This window comes from Cyrtonyx montezumae, unplaced genomic scaffold (assembly GCF_038088225.1).
Source record: "Cyrtonyx montezumae isolate F1298 unplaced genomic scaffold, pur_monq_1.0 scaffold_25, whole genome shotgun sequence".
In the NCBI taxonomy this organism is placed as follows: Eukaryota; Metazoa; Chordata; class Aves; order Galliformes; family Odontophoridae; genus Cyrtonyx; species Cyrtonyx montezumae.
This window is the reverse complement of record NW_027071992.1, coordinates 13,753,985-13,769,546: the sequence shown is the minus strand read 5'-3', so window position 1 is coordinate 13,769,546 and position 15,562 is coordinate 13,753,985. Positions and strand designations below refer to the sequence as shown.

Genomic DNA, 15,562 nt, shown 5'->3' with positions numbered 1-15,562 from the left:
AAACAGTTCCAGTTGAGCAAAAACAAATTTCTTACCCCACGGCAGCTGCACCCAAGATGGCATATGGTGCTCAGGTGACTTAGAAGAGAATATAAACTTTTACACAGACAGTAACTCTTTTTACCATCTTTCTGTTGTTTAACCTTGGAGCCAAGATTAAGCAGTACCATTGTCTAAAAGGGTAATGGACCATGGCCCATATTATTTTTATGAAATCAAACATTTAAGTATAGGGTCTACCAGCACAGGTTGTCTAAGTATGTGCCTTATACAACAAATAATGTAGTACTTTCTTGGTACTGCTTTGGATATGGCAGAGTCACTTAAAGACAGGGTCAGAATAGTAACAAATGAATGGGGTAGGATCAGAGAGACATGAGAGAAATGATAAGGGAAGATAGCCTTGACAGTCAAAGAATAATAGAACCATAGAATGGCTTGAGTTGGAAGAGACCTTAAAGCCCATCCAGCTCCTGTCCCTGCTTGGGCTGGTTGCCACCCACAAGGTCAGCTTGCTCAGAGCCCTATCTAATCTGGCCTTGAACACTTCCAGGAATGGGGCATCCACAACTTCTCCAGGAAAACTGTTCCAGTGCCTCACCACCTTCATGGTAAATATCATTTTATTGACAGAAAAAACATCTGCCTTAGTGCAGTCTGAATTAACTTACTGAACTCCTGCATGTTTAGATGAAACTGGCATAAATGTACTACAGCTATGGCTACCTGAGTTAAACTGGATGGATATTTCAAGTACATTCTCTCCTGGTTCTAGTCCAAAAATTTATTAGGCTGTGTAAGGAAGGGGTACATGTTAGAAGTTTGTGAACATGCCAAGATGAATACTGGGCTGACAACTAACTGAAGGTTAATGAAGAATGTGATACTGTAATTATCTGAAGTACTTCATATCAGGTATGAATAATAGTCCCCTCTGCTCTGTTGGAGCACTGTTACAAGAGAAACACAGATAAACAGGAGAGTGCAAGACACGTTCAAAAGTTAAGTTTGCTTAATCTGGAAAAGAGAAGACCAGTAAAGAGATATAACACTCCTTCTATATGGATCTGATATTTTTAAGATAGTGATCAGCTGTTTAATATTCTGTTAATAAACTTCTGTTTAATATTATTGCCAAGACACCTTCTTTCATTCTTCTGGGTGGATTGTGAATAAATCAAACTTTTTATCTCCCCTCAGAGTTATTTTCTTCCCGTTATAGTCAAGTTCCTAAAAATCTAAATTCTGGTAGTTCCCATAAACAAATGCTATCCTGCATCTCTGTAGTTATAAAAGTTTGAAATAATTTACCAGTTTAATTATTTTAGTAAGATGCTAAGTCACGAACTAAAAGGCTTTACATGCTCATTGAGAGCAGTTTGACAAAATTCACAATTGAAGTTGGCCCCATTTGGATCACCTTCAGTGTTTTGACTTGAAGCAATACTATTGGAATATGTCCATGAAATGCCATTAAGAGGGAACGTTCATGAGAAGATCACCAGAACATCTGAGTCATGCCTAAAAAGAGAAAATAGGAACATACTTGTCCAATAAAATAAATTATACTGAAAATGTGTGAAAATATGTCATAACTGCAATGAAAGAACATGGTCAAAGGAAAAAACAAACAAACAATCTAGAATGTAACACCTTACTTCTCTACATTATCTGCCATTTCCCCCAAAAATTATCACAAAGCATGTGCCAGAAAAGCTAAAGCAAGTATTGCTTTTTCTCTGGTATTTGGAAATCACATCCAGTGCTATGGAAAGATGGTGTGATTTAGAAATTGAACTTGGAGAACAGATGTTTATGGACTGCACTGGGTGAATGGATCTGAAAATGCATTTCTTGCTTCTAATCATGTTATACAGGAAATGCCTTTGTGCATCACGTGCAACATGTGCAACACCTGTGCCACAGTGAGGAAGGCTCTGCCCATGAAGGAAGCAAAGAAACAGTATGGTCTTCGTAACATGAAGATCACAACTTTTCATAGTAAGAATGTCAGAAAAGATGCCTGATCATGCCTATTATTTTTTATGTTAGAAATTATGAAATTTAACTTTTAATTGTGCAAATATCATGTAAGCATGGTGCGCTGTTATGGGCTCAGAAAAGATAATTCTTAGGGAAAAAAAATGTAATTTAAATCTATGGGGAAAAGAAGCTCCTTGGCAATTGGAATTCCATCATTATAAAAATTAATAATAAAGTACACATATGTGTATATGAAACAAACCACACTTTCAGACTTTTAATTCTGAAACACATATTAAAATGAGTGATGATTGCCAAAAATCTTTTGTTAGAAATAAAAAATAACATAATGTAAAATTTTCAATTCTGGAAAATTCCACATATAGGCAAAAGAATTTTATTCTAGTAGAATAGCTTGATGATGATCATTTATGGTAAAAGCTACTTTAAATTAGCAACAAAAACCAAAAATGTGTCCGAGTGTCAGGAGTACAGGAAAGAAGTTACTAACTGGATTTTTAACATCATTCAGTGTTAACAGCCTAAATTGCAATTAAGGACAGTTAAAGATGTGATTTTAATTTTTTGTGTTTTGTCATCTCTTCTCCTGAGTGTATAACAACGCTAACATTTTATTTCCTTTTTAAATATTTTCTCACAATCTTATCTTAACCAAACAAGAAATGGCAGGTAGAAATCTGAATCTTCATCTCACATCTTCAGAGTGGAGAACAGAGTGGGAATCTCAAATCCAGACAAATGTAGGAAGTCTATCTTTTCTGGAGACAAATATCCAAAAAGAATTTTCAGCGAAAAATAAAAAAATGGCTTTACAGGTGTTGGGTTTTTTCTTTTTTTTTCTTTTTTTTTTGTTAGTTTATGGGTGGTTGTTGTTGTTTTTAATACTTTATAGTATTTTTAGTAGATTTTAGCAAATCTTTTTAGTGATATTGTGAATGGGACATTGTATTGTAAATACAAAAGTTTGGAAAAGTATCTCAATCCTAGATATGCCACTTGGGTTAATAATATGCCCCCTTCAAAATGACATGCATAATTTTACGTAAATAGCATAGGAAAGATTTGAGTTTGACTGAATGAAGACCTATGACTTTTCATGCTGTGTGATAACAAAATATTGTTGACTCAACTGTAAGTAAGCTAGGACTTTTCAGCCAAGTGAAGCAGGGTTAATTCTGAACTACAAGGGAAACATGAGCTATGAATTACCATTGGTATATTTGTTTCTAAGAGGGAGAAGGCTCTAGATTTTATTCAAGAAAAAAAAAATCACCCATTACCCCACATTTTTAAAAAGCCCAGCTAATCCTAGTGGGGTTCTTACACTGCAGTGTCAAGGAATGAACACTGGTTTTAAGTTTCACCAAAAATTTTTAACCTACAATCCTAGCATATGTAACTCTGAACAATGAAACTCGAAGTCTCCTACATTTGATCAAATATCCTCATACCTATCCAGCTTGCTTTACTGAACTTTTGAGATGTCTACTCCATCAGTGAAATTAATACAACAGAAAACGGCGCAAAAAGATTTGTACTCAATGCTGAGATTCTCCTGTCTCCTATTTCTTAAAGGGACTCGATGGTTCTTCCCTTGATGCAGGCTTCTGGCAGTTCACTAGGCCTTGATTCAAATAATGTATTTTAAATCCTTGATGTAAACAGGTGGCTATTTCTATATTTCTGCATTTCTCTGTCTATATATCTGCTATTTTTTAGTTCTCCTAAACAAAAACCAAATTCTAATTCCAGTTAAACCCTTCAACGCTGTCTTCCAACAAATTTCAAAGTAAGCAAATACACCCATTCATTCATTTAGTGAGAATCATTAAAGCATATTCAAATCAATTTCACCAGCTTTGAATCTAGATGGGTTCAAAAACATACTTTTATTTTTTAAGAGTAAAGCCAGGAAAACACTCGTTAGTATTTTACCTTTTTTGTTTGTTTGTTTGTTCGCTTGTTTTATGCCCTAAATCTCGTTATCTACAATGAAAAGTCATGAACAGGGCATACTCTGGAATTCCTCTTTTCTGTCAACACAGCGTGTTTCACTACTGCCATCTCCTGGCAAGAGAGGCAGCCTACAGCTCTTCGAACCGCCAAGATGTGCAATTATTCTTTGTCATTCCTTCAGCAGTATCAGTGCAGGTTTTTATAACAGAATTCACCTGTAAGCTTTGCCGTGTGTTCTCCCTTAGACCACTGGAATTCAAAACACAAAAAATTATTTTGGAAGATACAGCAAATCTAAAAATTTATATACATATATATATATATATATATGTATGTAGTATTAAACTGTGCTGATACAAGACATATTATATGTACCACTAGTTGAAGGTTTAAAGGAAGTTTTCTCCAACATTTAATCTGTTGATATTTTACTTTTAAACAGTAAATAAATTATTCAAGTATACTCTTATAGACTTCATTCTGTCTTTTAACTCATATTTACTACACCTATCTTTTTAACTATTTTAAACATATAAAATAGTTATATTTCAATTTTGTTCGTATTTGGACACAAGCTCCTGCATTTGTGGGCAAATAATGCAGCAATCTTCTCCAAACTACCCTACCTTTTACTTATATCAACAGAAAACTACAAAACTGTCTAAATTTTCTCATATTTTTTCCTCAAAGCCCCAAAGGTAATAGACTCCGAGGTACTGTGACATTCATTTAGGAATGTTCTGTCTGAATTAAATGCTCCCAAACCCCGAAGCATTGTTGTATTTTAAGGGGAGCATCCTACATGTGCTTTTGTACAGCAGGAGGCAGAAGGGCAGCCAGGCGCCCACTGGATGGAGCTGTTCTCCTGACCTTTGATTTTGACTCTTAGGAGTTCCCTTCCAATGAGGACAGTGTCAAAATTTCTTTAATGTGTGGAATTTTGTAACATATGTCATTCTTATACCATGTCACCTGACTGCTGGCTGAGTTGAGCAGACAAACCTCAAGCCTTCGACAGGGAGCCCACATGAGGCTATTGTGAGAATACACTGAGAATAAGTAGTACCCTTCCTAAATGAAAATACCATTTATTTTTATATAGGAAACAACAGCTACGGCAATAAGAAGCTGCCTCAGCAAAAAGCTGTGCATGAAAACCACAGCCTTTTCTCAGAGAAGGAAATCAGAGACCTCCAGCCCTGTGCTGACACCAAGGGTCCCTCCAGTCTGCACATTCTTGCCCACGTTAAGTCAGATTTCTTCAAAATCTCTTCCACTTTTTTTTTTTCCTTTTTAAACTGGATATCAGACCAATCGGGTCAATTTGAGTTTTTGTTCCCCTTTGCAAAAAAAAAAAAGACTCCAATTAACTAGTTAATCCATCCCTAGCTGACCCTCTTAACATCGGGAGCTTGGAGAGGCAGACCCCACCCCGTTTCCCGCCCTCGCGGCCGCTGACAGGACCGCCGCCATCTTGCGCCGCCGGGAGCCTTGGCGGCTCCTGGTCACGTTTCAGCTCCCGCCCGCCGGCTCAACTCAAACCGGCGCCATTGGCTCGGCTTGGTGGAGCCGCCCCCGGTTGCATCAGCTTGGGCGGCCGGCCCGCGCCTGCGTCGGGCCCTTCTCACCCTTTCCACGCTCCAGCCATGGCGGGCGATGACGGGCAGGTGGGCCTCGCGTCGCGATGGGGCGTGTGGCGAGCAGCAGCGGGTGTCCGCCTGGCGTTGCTCTCTCTCGCCGCGCCCGGGGACCCGGGCTCGGCTCGGCTCGGCTTGGCTCGGCTCAGTCCTCTCCTTATGCAGGTCTGTGTGGTTGGGGTGGAGTACACGCAGCTGCTTGAGAATAAGGCTTGTGTGTGTGTGTGTGTGTCCCGGTGTAGGTAAACGCTGCGGAAGAAAAAAAGGCGGACTGCGGGAAGAAGAAAATGAAGGAAGCGTCCGGCGATGAAGGGCGCGTGGAGGTGAGCAGCTGTCGGGCCGCGAGGTGTTGACAGATGTAGTTTTGTGTAAAGAGCACAGCTGACTGTGCTCTTTGTCGTCCCTCTGATGCACTTATTTGCTGTTACAGTAATCCCTTTCCCTGCTATTTCTTACTTTAGCAAAGCTTGCCATAAAATGGCTTTGTTGCTCTTGACAAGGGGTTATGTTGTTGTCCTGGGAGGACAGCTCTGATTTATGTAGGTGCTGCTTCATAATGCATCCTGCTATGGTCCCCACGGGCAGCAGGAAATGGGCAGCACATCTGTGGGGAGATGAAAGCCTGCCTGAGCTGCTCTGCCGTTTCCGTGTTTGTGGTTGGTATGAGTAAATAGTGGGCACAGAGCTGCAAGCTCAGAGCACCATAGTGCCTGTGCTGATGGCCTGTCGTCAGTACAGGATGTGTTCAACTTCAGATACTTTTTCAGATGTTTTTTTTTCCTTGTGTACTGTATTAAACTAGCATTTACTACGAGTTTTAGCACGAGGTTAATAAACTATCTAGTAGTTTATTAATATATCTTATAGGTGTATTAAACAGATGCACAGTGGTCTGCATAATGTTACAGTATAATTATACTAATTGACTTTGAAGATGTATCACACGCATAGCTGTAGACAGTCACATAGCTCTTTGTGAAAAGTATGTACATTCTGTTCACATTCTTGACATTATGTGATATTAATCTGCTGAATGTGCTTTTACTCTTCCTGTGTAGCTGAATCCTTGGCCTGCGTTTATCAATGAGCGTTTAGAGATGTACAATAAACTTAAAGCTGAGCACGATGCACTTCTTGCTGAACGAGCTGCTAATGACAGTAAACCCATTAAAGTTACATTGCCTGATGGCAAGCTGGTTGATGCTGAGTCCTGGAAGACAACACCTTATCAAATTGCTTGTGGAATTAGGTATGCTTCTGTTCTGTTTTGTATTTAGTAACTTTTAGACTGATCTACACCTGCAAGTTGTTGCTGTGATCATTAGCATTAGCAAATTCAAAACTAGTTTTTGTGGGCCTGGGTAAGATGATGTGGATGATGTTTCAGTTGATGTTTAGAGTGAGGTAACATTAGAAATGTGTTTTGATTAACTGCATAGGAGATAGTTGTCAGAACAAGCACTCACATATCTTGGGTGGATTTGAACAGTGCACACTGGAAACCCTGACAGTCCAAATTACGAAAGGTGTGTGATTCCTAGACATGAGATACCACTGTTTTTTATTATTTAATGCTTTGTTATTGGAATCTACTTTGTTTTTGTGATTTGGAGTCATGGGCTGTAGGATGACTGCATTAGCAACAGCATTTGATAATTTTTGAAAGAGAAGCTCTATCTTTTATTGCAGTAGGATTTTGAGGTTAGATTAGCACATTGAGGTAGCTTCCTGTAAGTCAGATATGTACGAATCTAATGCTCAGTGCGATTTTCCTCCTACATCTCATTTCCTAATGTTCAGGACTGCTTTAACTGCTCTTCCTTTGAAATAACTGGCCATGTTACACCCACTCAGAACACTCCTAAAATATTCAGTGTTTTGAAACATATGAAGAAAATACACAGTATTCTGCTTGCTGATTTTAAACAATTATCGGCTATAGATTTTTATTTCTTTTTTCAGTCAAGGCTTAGCAGATAACACTGTTATTGCTAAAGTGAACAAGACAGTTTGGGATCTAGACCGTCCTTTGGAGGAGGATTGCACCTTGGAGCTGCTCAAGTTTGAGGATGAAGAGGCTCAAGCAGTGAGTTATCTTTTAACTAAAATTTGTTTGCTTTTAGACTTGCATTAAACCCAACCTCCAGCAAATACTAGCATCTTAACCATGCTCAAGACAGGAGAGGAGGAGGAAGATTTGCTGTGTAGGTACATCTGCATTTTGTAATGGTTCCTTAGGAAGATGTGGTGTTACAGTTAATGTACTTGCTGTTGCTGTAGTTATGCAAAGCATGTAATATTTGCAACCTTAATGTTAAGTAGATCTTCTGAACCAGCCACTTTAGCACTGACTGCACAAGCAATGATGAGTAAGAAATGCTAGTATGAATATCAGCGTGCTGAGTAAGGTGCTCTTGTATTATTATTTTTTACATACTGAAGTACCTGTTTTTGTTGGCTACTTGTTGACAGAAGTGTGCCTACCCAGTAAATTTGTAAATTCTGTCATTTAGAAAAAGTGATTTAAGAAGCTGCAAATTCATTACAGCAGAGGTCTTGCACTCAAATACAGAATTTTCATACCAACTAAATGATGACTTATGTAATACTGATGTTTCTTGATTTGTACAGATAAAAGCAGAGTTAAAGCTTACATGTTTAGCTTTAACTTGCTAAACCCTCAGGTGAGCAACAAGATAAAGAGTAGTTTTTAATAATCTGTTATTCTATATCGGTGCAGGAATTCCCATACTTGAAATGTTTGTAGGACAGTGGCCTTATGTTGCAAGTACACCTTTATGCTGCTCTGTGTCAGCAGAGCCAATCAATTGAAGTTAATAGAAAAAAGAGATACTGGATTAGTTTCCCGACTTCTTCAGAAGTCTGAATTATTTCAACAATGGCTAGAAATAAGAACTATTTGCTTTCAGTATGTAAAATATAACTAAAAAATCACTTTTTTGAAAATACTGGAGCTTAGGATAGAAGTGTTTCTGGGCAAGTCACTGCTGTTCTGAAGACTGCTCCAGGTACCGTTAGAAGCAGGTGTTGAGAGAAGGTTTTATTTAAAATGCTCAGAAATGTGTTGTGTTTATTTGGACTTAGCCCCTTTTTTGTATTTTTTTGTTTGTTTGTTTTGTTTTGTTTTTACTTCCATTAGGTGTACTGGCACTCAAGTGCTCATATAATGGGTGAAGCTATGGAGCGAATCTATGGTGGATGTTTGTGCTATGGACCGCCAATAGAAAGTGGGTTTTATTATGACATGTTCCTTGAGGATGGGTAGGTTTTACATATTATTTTCTTTCTTAGTAGTTGAAGGAAATGACAGTTATATCAACAATTGTCTTACAACTAGATGAGAAATCGCAAGTGAAAGTGAGAATGATTTTTGCATGTTTATTTTAGGGGTGTATCAAGTAATGACTTCTCTGCTTTGGAAACACTATGCAAAAAGATCATGAAGGAAAAGCAGCCCTTTGAAAGACTGGAAGTTAAGAAGGAAACACTACTTGAAATGTTTAAGGTAGGTTATTTTAGAGTGTTGTTACCACACAGTGCAGTTATACTCTAAGTACTTGTAACTTTAGCTGTATTTTCTATTAGTGATAGGAGAAGGTCTTTTGAAGTAGTTCTTGAAAATGTGTTCTTACAGACTTATTTCTTATATTTAAGGTTTAAAAAAAAATGTATCATTTAGATTCTTTGAAATGAGTTAAATTTTTCTCCAGCTGTTGGAATTGTAGGTCTTCTTGGCAGTATGTTTGAATCTGCTTTCTTCATTTCTTTCCCACAGATATAAAATTGCAAATGTGCAGTTGTGTTATATTGGCAGTGGTAAAATGCAGTGCTGATAATAAACTGCATGTGCTGGTGCATTCAGAAAGCTTCATAATTTTTTTTTCTTACGAATGAGGTTATCTGGAAAAGCTCAGAGAAGAATAAAACCTCATCTTTTCTCTTTTGTAACTAGCTGTGAACAATTCCATGGCATTCTTCGGGTAGAACTTAGTCAGTTTTCTCTATGAAGACTTTAAAAAGAATCAACATTATTCGTATTGGAAGAGGCCTTAATGGGGCTGTCCACGTTTGCACTCAGGGCAGTGTCATCACTAAAGTTGGATCAGGTTTCTTAGGGGTTTGTCTGTTTGAGTGTAAATGGACTTGGATATTCAAAACTGTTAAGTATGGAGAGAGCAGCTTGGTACTCTGCTCAACTGGTGCACCATGCTATATATACAAAATATCTTTTGCTTTACTGTAGTGTAACTTTTGCAAAAAGCTTAAACCTGTGGTCAGCTCTGCTGTGTAACAAGAAATTAACAAATACGTGGTGTTCTTCTTCTCAGTATAACAAATTCAAGTGTCGTATCCTGAATGAGAAGGTTAATACTCCAACTACAACAGTGTACAGGTAATTATGCATGCATAATATTACCAGGTATAATTTGCTATGATGAAATAGACTAAAATTTTTTTCTATTCTTAGATGTGGTCCCTTGATAGATTTATGCAGAGGGCCTCATGTTAGACACACTGGCAAGATAAAGAGCATAAAAATTCATAAGGTAAGAGCTGAAATTATCCTAGGCGAGTGTGTTCGTTGACACTGTGTTGCTGGGTTTGGGCAATACAATAGAGGGTTATCCAAGAACATAATGTGAGGTGGACAACCTGTCTGTAAACTCAATTTAATCAGTTGGCAAAGGGTTGTGTGCTATTAAGAGTGGTGTTTAAGTGATTGTAAGACCAAACAGAAGGCCAGGGACTTCATTTATGGCCCATTTTGGAAAGTGGGTGTGGCTTAATTCTTGGGTGAGATGGATCAGTGAGAATTCTAGTTCTAGCTCAGCTGATGGATATAGCTTATGTGTGAATGGAACAGATGAAATAAGTTGGCTCCAAAGAGAGATACAGGCTTGGGGAAGAAAAAAAAAAAGGGGCCATATAGAAGTTGAAATCATTTTTCACGTTTCCTATTGAGTTCTTTGTGCATTTTTCTCTCCACTGCTATGTTTTGAGTAGCACTCTCTTCATGCCTTAGTTATTCTACATTGAACAGCAGTTTGTTAGAATATTGTGTATGTCTTTTACAGCAGGCAGGAGCATTAAAATGTGTATACTCCTTTTCTTCATTGTTTTGTTTGTTGTTTTTTTTTGTGTACAGAATTCATCTACCTACTGGGAAGGCAAGGCTGATATGGAATCTCTCCAGCGAATCTATGGAATTTCATTCCCTGATGCAAAAATGTTGAAGGAATGGGAAAAATTCCAGGAGGAGGCTAAAAACAGAGATCACAGAAAAATTGGACGGGTGAGGCATTCTGTGTGGTACTGTATTGTACAAACAGAGTGTATATGTAACTTCACAACTGGAAGTATCTCAAACACAGCACATGTTGGCTGTCACAGCCAAGATGTGATGCAACTGTATTTTCAGTTGAGCTGCAAAGCCAGGTTCTTTTCTATCAGAAGTCCTAAAGCAAACAATTTATCTTTAGAACTTTTGTTGTTGCAAGCATAATGATATCTGTCTTCAACAGATTAACCAAAACATTATACTAAGACTTTAGTATGCAAAATGTGATCACTTCAGTCTGCAGGCAGTGCTTACGCCTACCTGGGTTGCTGCTGCCTGTTCACTCATAGTTCTGTCTTCTATGTGATATTTCGAATCCATAGTACATTTTTCCATTTTAGAGTTGAGTTTTTCTGGTTAGTTTTCTGTTTTCTTTTTTAAGAAATTGAAATCAGTGTCTAATAATTGGTAGTTTTGAATGCTATTGAAAGGTCTACTGCTTGGACATCAGGAAAATGCGCAGAATATATATGTGTTCCTGAAGCATGTGGTTAGTTTCTCACATTAGCTGACTTCAGCCTGCATATATAGTTAATATTTGAATTCTTAGAGAGCTATGGAAATAAATGTACATGCCATTAGGAATTGTACATAAACCTGAGGTTTTGGAGTACTGACGAAAGAAAAGGAAATTAAACTGTTCCCATCCCCTGTAGGTACTAAGAGGGGATACAAGTACTAGTGAAATGCAACTGATCTACTGTTACTGATTTCTTTTATTCTGCTTTATTTTAAACCTTGGAGGTGCCCTGTGGGTACTAATTCATTTGTGGATGTTTATTGAAAAAAATGTCTGTACAAGAACTAAGTTTTTCCAATATTTTTCTGCAGGATCAAGAACTGTTTTTCTTTCATGAACTCAGCCCTGGTAGCTGTTTTTTCTTACCAAAAGGAGCTTACATATATAACACGTTAATTGAATTCATCCGGGTAAGTAATGTCATTTGGAAATTGTCTTACAGAAGGAAGTGCTTAACTTTAGGAAAAAATACATAACAACATGCTGAATACAACAGCATAACAGTATAAATTGACTTGAATTGTAGGGCTGTTAAAGCTCCTAGTTTGTAAGCCCTGGACATAAAGAAACCTGGTTTCTTACAAGAAGTCTGCCAAGTTATGTTTTTATTGCTACAGTTAAAATAGTGGTAATGCGGACCTGTAGCTTGGATTCTTTGATGACTCATAGTAGAGCTAAGCTCACTCTACTATTGTTTCACTGATCCTTGTTGTCAATTTTACTTAATGAAAGTGTTAGACTTGGTCATATTGAGCTAATTGTTAGAAAAATGGGGAAAAAATCCTGACCTACCTGTTGCAAAATGTAAATATCTGTCTTATTATATATTTGGGCTGTAGCATATTACCAAGCATCGTGGAATAATTAGAGACTGCTGCTTTGCTTGAATGGAGGGAACTTGTTTTTCATGCTCACTACAGAGGAATTTTTGAGGGAAGGATAGTTCATTGCCATCTCTAGCTTGTTTTTCTTTAATTCAGTAATGGTCTCTATTGAAACAGCACTTGCATATTTTCATAGCTGCAGATCAAAGCCTGAGAACCACTACTTTCATTTGCTTATTGATTATTTTATGTACTGGGTTTATTTTAGAGTGAGTATCGAAAACGTGGATTCCAAGAGGTTGTCACTCCAAATATTTTCAACAGTAAGCTATGGATGACTTCAGGGCACTGGCAGCATTACAGCGAAAACATGTTTTCCTTTGAAGTGGAGAAAGAAATATTTGCTCTGAAGCCTATGAACTGTCCAGGACACTGGTAAATGCGCATCATTGATAAATTGGATTTTCTGTTTTTAAAAACAAAACACAACTGAAAATCCTTGTCAGGAGTATTGTGAGCTCTCTCTACAGAGGCCCCAAGAAATATATATATGTATGTGTGTGTGTGTGTATGTATGTATATATATATGTATGTATGTACATATATATATATTCCTGTCATTACAATGATTTTTGTTTCAGAACTGAAGCTTACCTTGATGCTACAAAATCTATGTAGTCAAACTGGATACCAGGATATTGTCATTCTTATGACAGTGCAGCCGTTCAGGTTTTAATGCTCACTTCAGGAGCTGTTTTCATCACTTTGTGAAGTGGAGGAAGCTTCCCACCTGTATAAGAGTTTCTGTATTTTTCCTGGAAAAAAAACCTAGATGTGATTGATTCTTGTATTCATGAGATGACATCTCTGGCAGCCTGGGCATTTGCTTAGGCAGTGGCTGCAGTCTGTTGGCAGTCCTTTGCAGAATTTTTATTCTGGATGAGCTTCAAGTAATAAACCTTTCCTTTAGCCTTATGTTTGATCATCGTCCAAGATCGTGGCGTGAGCTGCCATTACGGTTGGCTGATTTTGGTGTTCTGCATCGAAATGAACTGTCAGGAGCTCTTACAGGACTCACGAGAGTGCGTCGTTTCCAGCAGGATGATGCTCACATATTCTGTTCTGTAGAACAGGTATGAGCTACTGTTAAATTGGGTATTAAAATCAGAATAGCTGAATTTCCTGTAGTTGAGACTTTCATTTCCATTCTCATATAGATAGAAGAGGAGATAAAGAGTTGTCTGCAGTTCCTCCGTGCTGTTTATGATGTCTTTGGATTTTCCTTTAAACTAAATCTCTCTACTCGTCCTGAAAAGTATTTGGGGGATATTGAAGTGTGGAATAGAGCTGAGAAGGTAAACAGTGATTTCATTACTTTTCTGTATGTAAGCAAGGCTGCAGCTGCGATTCCTATTAGAGCATATTGCCTTCTGGGAGGTAGTGTCGTAGCTATATATGAGAAATATAACTTAATAACTGTCTCCAGTTTTAGCTGGGTAATAAATTAGCTTTCTTAGTATGTTGTATGTGGAGAGTATGCTCTCCATACAGATGTGATTTGCATGTCAGAATCAGATTGTCTCTCTCCTTTCTCTTCTGTGTTTTTGATCAACTAAATAGAGGGAGGAAAAAAAAATTGAGAAGAACAAATTCTTACAGCTTTCATAATAAGATTTTGAGGCATCTTCCAGAAAACGTTTTCATTATTAAAGCATTAGCCCTTGCAGGTGCAGTGGTGGCAAGAAGATGGGGCACTAACAGGCTACTAGTAAGGGGTAGATTCTTCGTATTTACAAACTTTATCTAAAAGAGTTACTGTATCTTACCTAATGCTGCTTGCTTGACCACTTAAAAAATGTATGCATTAGTTTCAATTTTAATTTTTTTAAGCTAAGTCTCTTCCAAAACTGTTTGTTGGTTTTTTGTTTTTTTTTTTCTAGAAAATAATTGAGTTGATAGGAATGTGCAGAAATGTTGTTGCAGTAAAGGAGAAATAATGAGAGTCTGGTAGTGTTAGATGGCTGCAGCAGCAGGCTGTCCTGATGTGAGAAGTGAGAAACACTGAATACACATACTCTTTATCTCTAGCAACTGGAGAACAGCCTTAATGACTTTGGTGAAAAATGGGAGTTGAACCCTGGTGATGGAGCTTTCTATGGACCTAAGGTTAGTATGTTGCAGTGGACTTCTAGCTGGGCTGAGGTTTTAGTTATGTTTGGGTTAAGTAGACAAAAAGTCCTAGAATTCCTCTTTTTCCAGTGATATTTCTGTAATCTTAGCAGAGGTAGTAGCATGCAAATATTATTCATCATGGTATGGCAGAGAAGAAGAGAAAACTTGAAGTCTTTGTCTTTTTAAAATTATGCTAGTTATAGATTATTTTGGAAAGAGAGGTGTTTGGCTTGTATTAGTACAGAACATTTGCCAGACAACTTCAGACAAATAGCTGACAAGGACAAAGGCTTTGTCTAAGTCATACCTAAATTGCTTTGAGTTAAAAAGAAATACAGATGGATGCTTACTGCTGTGAAGTATGTTGTTTTTCATGTCTTAGAAAGAAAATAGTGGAGCAATGCTCTTGCTTTTTATTCATGATCTTCATAAAGAGGATTTTTACTTTCAGCCATCACTGCATGTTCCCCTCTGTAAACTTGTCCTTTACGTAGCTTTAGTATTCATTTTACAGTCTTATCTGTAGAAACTGCTTGCTGTTTGGAGTTGAATGGTTTGTTGGAAGGTATGAACAGGAGGGGGCACTGTTAGTTCAGTGTTAACGAAGTGACTGCTGTGTTGGAAATGATCATTACAGTGATCACTGAATGAATCATAGTACAATAATCCTGTAGAGTATAAGCAAAAAGGAGAAATCCTAAACCTATGTTCCTATTTAGGCAAAAAAAAGTAATGAGTGGGAAAGATAATTAGCGAACTTAAGTTTATTAATCACATTTCTGAAAAACATTGCTTTTACTAGCATGGTTTTGCAGCACTGTGTTGCTGTTGGGTTTTGGTATTAAATAGTTTGCATTGCACAGTTGGTGTGTCTTTGTGAGAGCTTCCTGTTCAGTTGTACAGATAAATTAGAGGTATCTAGAAATTTTCTGATATCTTTGAGCACGAGGCCACAAAGCCTTACAACATTGCTTGTAAATATTTCCCCAGTAGATGTAAATTTAATGTTCATTTGTATTCAGTCATCTAGTAAACTAGTTCTGATTTTTGTCTTTGTATGCTGATTGAGTCAATTTCATTTTATGGGTGG

General features: G+C 37.6%; 2 protein-coding genes across 3 annotated transcripts in view; one reads left to right on the top strand and one right to left on the bottom strand.

Annotated features, from left to right (window-relative positions):
* NPR3 (natriuretic peptide receptor 3) overlaps positions 1 to 15,562 on the bottom strand; it is a 466,739-nt gene that overhangs the window by 51,673 nt on the left and 399,504 nt on the right. The window lies entirely within an intron of this gene.
* TARS1 (threonyl-tRNA synthetase 1) overlaps positions 1 to 15,562 on the top strand; it is a 31,568-nt gene that overhangs the window by 11,720 nt on the left and 4,286 nt on the right. Inside the window, exons 1-14 of one of the 2 annotated variants that reach the window (XM_065739978.1) lie at positions 5,556 to 5,627; positions 5,840 to 5,920; positions 6,656 to 6,846; positions 7,560 to 7,683; positions 8,758 to 8,879; positions 9,006 to 9,123; positions 9,947 to 10,011; positions 10,087 to 10,165; positions 10,765 to 10,911; positions 11,788 to 11,886; positions 12,569 to 12,735; positions 13,271 to 13,433; positions 13,518 to 13,655; positions 14,389 to 14,466. In XM_065739978.1, coding sequence (XP_065596050.1) covers positions 5,607 to 5,627; positions 5,840 to 5,920; positions 6,656 to 6,846; positions 7,560 to 7,683; positions 8,758 to 8,879; positions 9,006 to 9,123; positions 9,947 to 10,011; positions 10,087 to 10,165; positions 10,765 to 10,911; positions 11,788 to 11,886; positions 12,569 to 12,735; positions 13,271 to 13,433; positions 13,518 to 13,655; positions 14,389 to 14,466 — 1,593 coding nt within the window. In that variant the 5' untranslated portion in view covers positions 5,556 to 5,606. Of the gene's footprint in view, positions 1 to 5,555; positions 5,628 to 5,839; positions 5,921 to 6,655; positions 6,847 to 7,559; positions 7,684 to 8,757; positions 8,880 to 9,005; positions 9,124 to 9,946; positions 10,012 to 10,086; positions 10,166 to 10,764; positions 10,912 to 11,787; positions 11,887 to 12,568; positions 12,736 to 13,270; positions 13,434 to 13,517; positions 13,656 to 14,388; positions 14,467 to 15,562 lie in introns of those variants that run through there. The other variant, XM_065739979.1, reaches the window with a different exon arrangement.